General features: G+C 42.2%; 1 protein-coding gene across 2 annotated transcripts in view; it reads right to left on the bottom strand.

Annotated features, from left to right (window-relative positions):
* Positions 1-532: 532 nt before the first annotated feature.
* Positions 533-10086, bottom strand: part of prkcz (protein kinase C, zeta) — a 96031-nt gene continuing 86477 nt past the window's right edge. For both annotated transcript variants that reach the window (XM_070910384.1, XM_070910385.1), the window contains exons 17-18: positions 7427-7542; positions 533-620 (exon numbers count right to left, since the gene is read on the bottom strand). In XM_070910384.1, the coding sequence (XP_070766485.1) occupies positions 533-620; positions 7427-7542 (204 nt within the window). The remainder of the gene's footprint in view (positions 621-7426; positions 7543-10086) is intronic.

Genomic DNA, 10086 nt, shown 5'->3' with positions numbered 1-10086 from the left:
AAGAAAAGAAAAGAATTAAAAAAGAAAAAGTGCACGTAAAATTTCAAGTTCTTCAGCAGAACTGTCATATTCATCCAGGGATGTGAGACGGGTTGAAATGTGTTCATGGTGGCAGGCACAGAATGAAACAGCTCTCCGTTCAAATTACAAAGCCGGTCGTGCTTTGACACGAGGATGGACATTCTGAGGGGAGAGGGAATGAAGCCGGAGGAGAGAAAAAAAGAAAAGAGGAGGGGAAGACAACGTAACGACAGGGAATGTTCTTGAAGTCCAGAGTCTTTGTTTTTCCTTGTAGATACCAAGAAAGAAGAGTTTGGTACCCCATCATAACAATCTGAATCGTCCAGGAAGGAAACGCTCCCATTCCCCTGTTTGCTTTGCCTTGTTGACAGGTCCAGAGGGGGAGTTCGTCCTCCCTGTTGTCCTTCACTCCTCCTCCTCGCCTTTCAGAGTTGGCTTGCGAGTGGTTTTTTGGCTGAGACGGCAGCTTGGACAAACAGTAGGTGGGCGAAGGAGGAAGCTGGTCTCTCCTTCATACAGACTCTTCTGTGGATAGCAGCAGGGGGTTGATGTATTCAAATCCCTCAAACTCTGACTGGTCTATTCTCTTGATGACGTCCCTGAGGAGAGGGAGACAGAAAGAGGAATTAGGGAGGTGTTGTTTCATCACAAACCCAGAACACAATGCCGTCCACGGTAAACCTGGATCAAGTTCTGAACCAAAGCAGGGGCAGATTTGTTTCACAGCACTGACAGAAAGAGTCTGATTTCTGATTTCAACACCTTGACCCATGAATTATTGTTCTTGTGATCAGTGTGTCTTAGTGAATTTGGAAAAGGGTGAACTGTTTTACATGCTTTTACCACCAAGTCGACAGTAGAGGGCCGACAGCAAGTCAGGGGAGAGAGAGAGACCAGGAATAACAACAAAGGTCTAGTGCTGGATTTGAAATTTCTTTGAATTTTTGTGTTTCAAAGTCTGAGTCTTAACCCCTGGATTACCAGGACTTCTCCTGATGGATGTCTTTTGTTGTCACCGGCCGAATTATAAATATAACGGAGGTCTTGCAGGGTTAATGCAGTGGAGAGCTGAAATATTCACCAACACGTTAAATTTACTGAAGAAATCCTGAAATAAATCAGGCATGACATGTTAGGACCATAGTATGTATACAAAGATGTGCGACATGACGGCTCCCCAAAAGTGAAGCCAAATCGCCCCCTGGTGGCTGGCTGCAGTATAGGCCATAAACCCCGCCCCCTCCATGTTAGTGGATGGGACATGGGCCAAACTAAGAAATCAAAGTACACATCAAATACATTTTTCCCTAAGATTGTTTCTGTCATTGTAGGTAGTTCCTTGCAATGTTTGTTTTTCTAATGCATTTGGTTTTAATTAGTTATTTGATGCTATAAAAACGGGGTGAAACATCATGATTGACAGCTGAGATTGACTGTGGTGTGCTCGCAATTGGGTTGGGCGGGTGTATGGGCGGGACCTACGCAGACTCCGGCTCCAAATGACGTCACCAGCTCAAGATGGCAGCACGCGTATTGGGGATATTTTGGCTTCATTTTTGTACAGTGGGAGGAAGAGGAGACACGTTGTCCATCTTTATATACACTCTATGGTTAGGACACGTTTGTACCGCACACATTACGCTAAGACATTTATTGTCACTGCGTCTTCCATTTTGGACATATTTCAAAACTTTTTACAACATTTCATCTTCAGAATCTAAACAATCGGTGAATCAATTTTGGTAGCATTCGAACAAAGGGCCCCCTAGAGGCAGACTGTCCCAAGACTGCGCAGCGAAGCTCAGAGCTAGCATCGGAGTGTGTACACCAAATGTGTTTACAATAGCTCAAACCAAGTTGGACTGAGTTTTACAACCAAGTAAAAATGTAAAATGTAAAATGCACCTTTCCAAATGTATAACTGCAAAACAGTACGGAGTATCAAAGTAAAGTGTAATAACTTTCAAGTTCAACTGTCGTAGCTTATTAGCTGTGTTGCACCATCCACTTTTATTAAGATTTTATTTTGATTCCTCAATATATACCTTCTACATCATATACACGTCTCACATCAACAACACAGAAACCAAACCAAACCAAACCCACAACAACACACACATTCACCCACATGTAAAACAAACTCAAGCTCAACCTCAGTATCTTCATATCTGATCAAATGAAATACATAAAATATAAATAAACACACATCATATATAACACAGACCAAGAATTCATAGTAGGTTCACGCATAGTATGTATGTAAAACTGGCTATGAAACCCAAAGTTACTGTAAAACGTATTATAATTCTATAAAGTATATATATATATATATATATATATATATATATATAGTATATATTTAAGAATAGCGTTTAAAAATACATGTAATAACATGGTCTGCAAAAAGTCTAACACTGTGCATCAGCTGGAAACCACCTGATGGGTTGATGTTTCTTTGTTTCTCAGAATAAATCCTAAAAACGCTGTAAAGTGGCATCTCTTAGTACACAATGTCAAGTGAGACAGAAAGAACATAGTGTAGACTAATCAGTGGAGGAACTCAAGCTGCTTCTTTGTTTCCTGAGTATGCTGCTTCCATTAACAAAGGCATAATCACAGGTAAATGGAGCGGAACCCCATAACTAGTGGGCTCAGAGTGGCTGGGTAAAAATAAATGTACTCCCTTAGCAACACTGCTGGCTTCTTCTCCTGTAGCAACAGGCTGTTTACTCATTTGTGTGTGTGATGATGATGGTGAGACGAGGAACTGAAGCCCAAAAAGGAGGCCTCTCACTGGGAAAGGCCGAGAGGCTTTCTCCCTTCAGACACTAAGCAGAGGGCTTTGAAGTTAAAACAATAGGTGCGTTCACTGGACTCTTCCCTGGTGTACCAGGTGGGTGGGGGTCTCACTTTAGGGGCCACCAGCAGTGTCGAACAGGTTGCAGATCCCACCCACATAGAGTGCAGGGACAAGTGAATGAAACGCTACAGTGTCTTTCTTTCAGTTTGCCGACTAGAATACTGATGAAGCAAATATCTGATCTCATGTGAAGCACTCTCACTGTAGGAGTAGGTCAACCACCAATACAACAATTACATTTAGAAAATGGTGTTTTTCTATTTTGGAGTTTCAGAGAGAACAGAGAGGCAGAGAGAGAAAGACCACAAAGAGGGACACACACAAAAGAGAGGGGAGAAGGTTTGGGAGTTGACCAAAACAAACAGTGTGTTCAACCAACGTAAATGTTGCCCTATTTTTTTTTTCCAGGCTTGGACGACTTGAAAGCATTACCAGATGCAGAGTGAAGAGGAGGGAACGAGGAAGGGACAGAGGAGGAGGGAGGGAGGCGGGAGAGACAGAACAAGAGTGAGGCAGAAAAGCATGAGGATATCTAGAGAGCATTTTAACAGGTCTCTGAAAACAAATTCTACCATTTTTCAGTGATCAGTCAGATCACACTACATTACTAGCTAGCAACGGCTAACATCTGTGCAACTGGTGTATTGGCTTTTTATGGCGAATAAACACCGACTGCACAAATACTTTGAGCAGTCGGGTTTGTACAAACAAGGTAGGACTGGAGGCGAAATTTGTTTTGCTTTCAATCTTCACACCCATCATACATCACAACGCCCCTCGCCTGTGATTCAGTAACGTGCCGCTACACTCGACCAGAAAACAGGTGTCAGACACTCTCAGCGATGACTCTGCTATGGAGTTACTGATAGTGTGGAGCCACTGGTGCTGCAGGGGTTAAATCCCTGCCCACCAATGCTGATAACCCGGGGTGTGATTCCTGGTAGCGGTACATCCAGCTGACACATGATTTTGTGGGGCAGCAGTTTGTTACATTTAACACTGGGATATCCAAACAGTGTAGGACCTCGCTCCTTGGGGCGATGCATAATATGCATCAAAGATGAAACCAGACCTCCAGTCTGGGCATTGACAACAAGGGTCTTTAGAAAACCTTCTGCTAAATATGTTTAATGTAAGACTTCAGTTATTTGTTGGAAAAAAAGAATAAATGACTTAGTTACCCAAAATACAGCACCTACAGTGTGAGCAACAGGTTCACGAGACAGACAGTATTCTGGTCCTAGCCGCCATATTCAAGTCCCTGAAAACAACCACCAAGAACCAAGGCTACAGAAGAAGAAAGTACGCTTCTCTGGGCTCTGGCTGCCATTTTCTAAGACAGGGAGCTGGCAAAGGAAAACTAAAGCCTCTCTCACCCTCCCCTCACCATACTGGCAAGGGCCCCCAGCAATCCTGGCTTTTAATGTCGCAATGTAAATCTCTAACACGGAGGGTTTACCCTTCTCTCTCCCTACACGGCTCTCACTTCTCTTTCTTCTCGTGCCAAGCCCATCACGAGTGGGAGAGTGGGGAGACTGGAGAGCTTTTTGCATCACCCCCTCCTAGCAGGAGTGGGCGACATCAGCCCCTCTCCTTGGTAACAGAGGGAAGAGAAAGGGGTGGGGAGATAAAGCGCGAGACGCAAGGAGGAGGCGTGCGCCTTCTTTTGATGTGCCGTTGTGTTTGATGCCAGGTTGATATCTCCACTACTGAACTGGCAGTGTGCTCTCCACCCCGCTCTCCCACTCATCTCCCTCCTCCCCTCGCTGTACCACCCCAACCTCTTCCACAATTGCCTCCCCAAAAGTCTGTCACGGACTCCCGTCGTCAAACCATGTCACAAATGAGCTTCAGAGCCGTCTCGCTGCAGCCCCTTAATGAGCTGCGAGGCTCACCCACTCCGAGGCTGGTTTGAAGATCAGCGTCTAGTGAACAGCAGAGGTGTACAGCACCTTCAAACTGAGGGAGAGCTGTGGTAGCTACCCAAAGACATCTGTCATGAGTGCAGAGCATGATGGGCATTTAATAAGGCTCCAATTAACACTGGGAGCTCCTGTTGCTCCGTGCCCTGCCATTTCACAATGATGTAGTTATTGCTGTACAAGCAGGGAAAAGCCATGACGGTGCCTACGACAGTCTCCACTTCACCCAGCCTCTAAGTGTGGTGCAGTCAACAACCTTGCTGAACCGGATCACTGACAGCTTGAATGGCACCATTTCTTTTGAGACAGTCCTAACTCTGCTCCGCCTGACAGTATGAAGTCAAGAATAATAGCAGGTATAGATGATTAACAGACGTGTAACAATAACGCTCTCAGTGCCAGAACTGCTGTGCACCGGCATGATCTATTGCTCTCCTATGGAGAGAGCAAAGACCTTAAACCTTCTGCCTTCTGTGCCGTGTGCTGCCTGGATCTTAAGGCTTCATTATACTTCAAAGTAAGTACTTGTCTGATCGCCCACTTTTTGATGTAAAAAAAAAATGGTCCAACAATTTTTCTTCAGGGAGATAGAAGATCAGGGAGGTAGTGTTTTGAAGCCTGACTTTTCACCCTGGACATTCAAAACAGGTACAGACACTTGTGCCTTTAGATGTGGTCGGATGACGTGTCATATGACCTTGTTTGTTTCAAGCATACTGAATCCTTCACGCCTTCTTGCTGCACTCAAAGCCCTAGAGATTAGGGATGTGAGGGTATCAAATTTTAATGCTACGATTATTGTGGCCAAAAGTATCACGATAAACTGTATTATCAGTTCTAAAATATAAAAAATGACTTCACACCATAATTGCCTTGGATTTTATTAAACAACAAACTGAGTAGTGAACAGTGAACTGTATACTGCAACTTGAGTGTTTTTCTTCAGAGGCCTGTCAGGGTCTTACCCACTGTCTTCTCCAAAGAAGGATGATTGTACCTTCTTGTGTTAAACTGAAATATATAATTCACAAGCAGCCATTACTAAATTGTTTGTGTTGTTTCTTGGTGTATTTCTGAATCCATAAAATGCTTTGGCATATAGGTACATTCCCATCCCATATTTTTCCATGTATAGGACATCATAGAGGAGGATTTTAAAGTGGGCAAGGTGCATGGTGTGTTTAATTTTTTAGTTCAGCTTCTGCTTTTGAGCAGCGTGGTTGTTGAGAAATGGTTTTCTAAAATCAGTCCAAGCTTTGCAGGAAAAATATAAATGTTGGAGCCTAAAAAATCAATCCAGCATGGATTTAAATGAAAATGTTGTCTAACATAAGCCTGGTAATATCTATTGGCAGGGCCTGCCAAAGCCTTATGGAATCTATTTTATGACAGCACAGAGGAAAACAGGCCATGCTTGTGTTTTCGTGCTGTGGCTGCAGACAGTCTGCAGCAGCGGAGCCTGCACCCTGTCTGTTGTTGTGCCAGATCTCTGCAGCCTTTTCCCTCCAAAGTTAAATCTTAAACAAGGGCTCCTGTCACATCCTGAAGGCCACATGTTTGCATTAATCAAAACAATGTCCCTGATGGATAAAGACGTCAAAGTGGAGAACCCGCAGTGGGGGATGTTTTTCTTTATTGGATGCAGAAGTCTTTTGGGAAGATGGCACAGCACCCACTGTTTGTGTGAAAATACATGAGTTCTTTTTTGGCCTCTATTGATCTACTGATCACATGTGCACTGTTTCAGCTGTGCACCTTTACATCTGGACACATTCACACCTGCCAAGTACAATCATCACTGTACAGCTCCATGACTACTTGACTGAAGTATGAACAAGCTGAAGTATGTGTATATATCTTATTAATTAAAAGCAAAGGACAGAGTTTAATTTGCAAGGTAGAATATATATATATATATATATATATATATATATATATATATATATATATATATATATTGCAGATTGCTTGGCCCCATCTGTGACCTCAGCACTTTACATGTAACTACCTGACTGAGTAACGTGAGGTTACAACACTGTCTGCTGCTGTGAGTTTTGACAGTCCATCACCACATCTGGACCTGTGGAACAGAGACAGCTAAGACTAGCTAACACTAGCTGGTCTATACAATGGAGCGAACATAGCACTAAGTGTTCAGGAGCTGCTGACAACTCAGCAGGTGTTGAAATAACACGAATGAAAAGTAACATGTAGTAGAAATCAGTGCTAACACTAGCCAGCTAGGCTAACTAGCTGAATGCAAACTTAACAGTACAGTGGCCCTCCAAAATGTTGAATGTTGTAACAGGACAGACATTCACAAATGGCTGGTAGCTAACGCAATGTGGACCTGAAATAGGATAAGAACATCTTGTATCAATGTTCAGGCAGTAGGCCACCATAGACGTTAACAGTGCGTCTCTTGAAATGCTGATTTTCAATTGAGGTGATGCTTATTGTAGTGGATTACCTTAAGCAAATTTCAAGTCTCCGCAAATGGCTCTTCATACAGAAGTGTGTAGTTTTCCTTTGACTGATACAGATGTGAAAGAGTGCGCTAAATTATTCACGTAAGGTTGGCTTTAATGATGGCAGTGATGGGAGTTGAAGAAGCAGTACTTACTCATCATCTGGTGTTAGCTGCACTGGTTCATTAGTAAACTGTGTGTCAAAGTTTTCGAGGCCATAGTCATCAGAGATTTGAGGTTTGAAGGGTGGCGTCACCTCTTTCTTCTCCAGCTGAGGAAAAACAAACACATAAAAATGTATTACGTATAACAACTGTTTTTACTCAATAATGGAGGGTGGAGCCCGCACCCCCTGCTTTGATCAAAATAGAACAAAACAGATGTCACACTAATTACCTTAAGGACATGGAGCAGTATTTGAGTGGTTATACTTCTTTTCCATGGGGTGTCAAATAAATCAAAAAGTGTACACTGAAGGAGGTATTTGCAACTTTGTTTAGTCAAACTAAAGGACACGAGAACTGTTGCTGCTCCAGCCCTGCAACACTCGTGAGACTCATGATGGCTATGAAGTGAAATGTCAAAACTCCAGCAATGTTCATATTTGTTGTTATTTGTTTGTTTTTCTAAATGAGCTGTTTTTGACACATATGTCTTATGACATTGTTTTCCATTTCATCAGTGTTTTTTATAAGGATTCATACGCGATCATCAGTTTATAGTTTGATCAAATGACAGAAATAGTAGTACTTAGCAATGCGGGCTGCACTCTGCCTCGTATTACACATTATGTTTGTACTTTACACTATATGTTTGCACTATTTTCTCCTGTTTGTTTGATAAAAACTACAGTGAGCAGCTGTTTTCGGAAATGAATGAGACTTTTAAAAACTCCAACTATATATTTGTAAAGATTTACATCTTCAGTAGGAACCAATGAGCTTGCAGCTGAGAGCCACAGACAGGAAGTCAGAAAGTATTGAGAGACAGACAAACACATTGTTGGTCTTGGTGTTTACACAAGCACTGTGAGACAAATGTGTGATTTTGGGCTGTTGACTCAACAGGATCTGCCATGCCTATATTTCAATGAATAGATCATGTTTAATGTCAAACAATAAATATATCTAATAAATATAAGGAATAAGGAATGACTGAGCCCTCAACAAACAGTGATGATGTACAGAACATCAGGTGGCACTTATCCATATAGTCAGATCTGCCACAGTAAAAGATGGGCACCTTGTTGCTTCATTTCTCGGTGGCAAAAAGAAAGGACTGAAAAAGGGAGAGAAAAACAACAGAATGGAGAAGGTTGAGGCAGCAGAGTAATTGTGCCCGAGTGATTCAGCCGGCAGAGTTTTTGTCTGGTTTGTTTCCATGGTTTCACATCGGTCCCTCATCCTGTTAAAATGTGCACTGAGGACATTTTCTGAGAACACAATGAAGTCAGATGGGCACTCATAGACCACAGGTACACAGGTTTGCTCTCCGTGTTGTTTTTGGTTGTTTCCTCAATCGAAGAATGTACTACCTTTTAAAAACCTGGTTAGAAGTAGGCCTCCCCGGCTGAAAATAGAGGTAAATCAGTATGGTTTTTGAAGACTGATCCAGGCTGAATATCAGCTATCATTTTAGTAGTAAGTAAATTAAATGAATCATGTGTATATATAGTGAGTGTTTCCTCCAGAATCTGTAAAAAATACTCCACAATCATTTCTTGACTGAATTTGTAGTTATAATAATAAAATAACAGCACAATAATGAAGATCCATGCATACTGAAATGTTCCATAGTGAAAGTAGTTTTTGAAAGGTGAGTGAGAGGTGAGTTATTTTTGGAAAAAGACAGCTGAAGTCAGTCAGTAACGTGTGTGTGAAGTTTGATGTTTGTGTGTAAACAAGTTAAGTCTATTCTCTTTGCCTGCATGTCAAACCTTTTCTGCACTGTGTGATACTGCTGGGAGGGAAAATGACTGAAAGACATGAAAGACACTTAGGATTCATCATTTTTGGTTTCTATATATCGATTCTTCTTCTTCTTCTTAATAATAATAATAATAATAATTAACATTTAACATTTACCAGGCCTCACACAGCCCCCTCTCCAGACACAAAAGGCTTTATACAACTTTTGTCAAATATGCAGTAGTATTCCCCAACACCTGTAAACACATGCTGATGTGTAAAACCCTTTAACCAACTAGTTTTAATTGTCTGAACTTAAGAACCAAACCTTAACCATCGAGGTGGCAGATCAGAAAATCCCTTCTGTAATAATCGTACGGGTCATTTCGGAAGGCACGTCCTATTTTGTTGTTTAGGTATCAATACTGTCGAGGATTCGATAAAACATTCACAAATTGCTAATCTAGTTCCACTTTTAGTTTGTCAGTGTATGTGTTTGTGTTTTAGTTCCTACAAGAAGTCCTGGTTTTCCTGCTGGCTTTTGCAGCAGTTTCTATGCTTCATTAGCGTTATTGGTTCAAAGTGCTTTGTGAAAACAGCTTCAAACAAACAAACAACTCACTTTCTCTCTCGGAAGAGATAGACGCTCTTCCCACCGCTCCCTCTCCATCAAATTGGCCCACCTTCCCCCACTCTCTCTCTCCCTCTCTGCTAATTTCTTTTTCAGCTTCTCCAGCGCCTACCTACACTCCTCTGTCAGTTTCACCCCCTCACATCCTGTCTCCATCTTTCTCCTCTCAGTTTGTCTCCGTCTTACTCATTGTCAATTCTTTCATCTTTTCACATCGCTCTCCTCTCTCCTCCTACTTTCCCCAGTCTCTCTGATGTGTTGTTGGGCAGGCTGAAGC

The sequence above is a fragment of the Enoplosus armatus genome, chromosome 8 (genome assembly GCF_043641665.1).
Source record: "Enoplosus armatus isolate fEnoArm2 chromosome 8, fEnoArm2.hap1, whole genome shotgun sequence".
Lineage (NCBI taxonomy): Eukaryota > Metazoa > Chordata > Actinopteri > Centrarchiformes > Enoplosidae > Enoplosus > Enoplosus armatus.
This window is presented reverse-complemented; position numbering and strand designations above follow the sequence as displayed.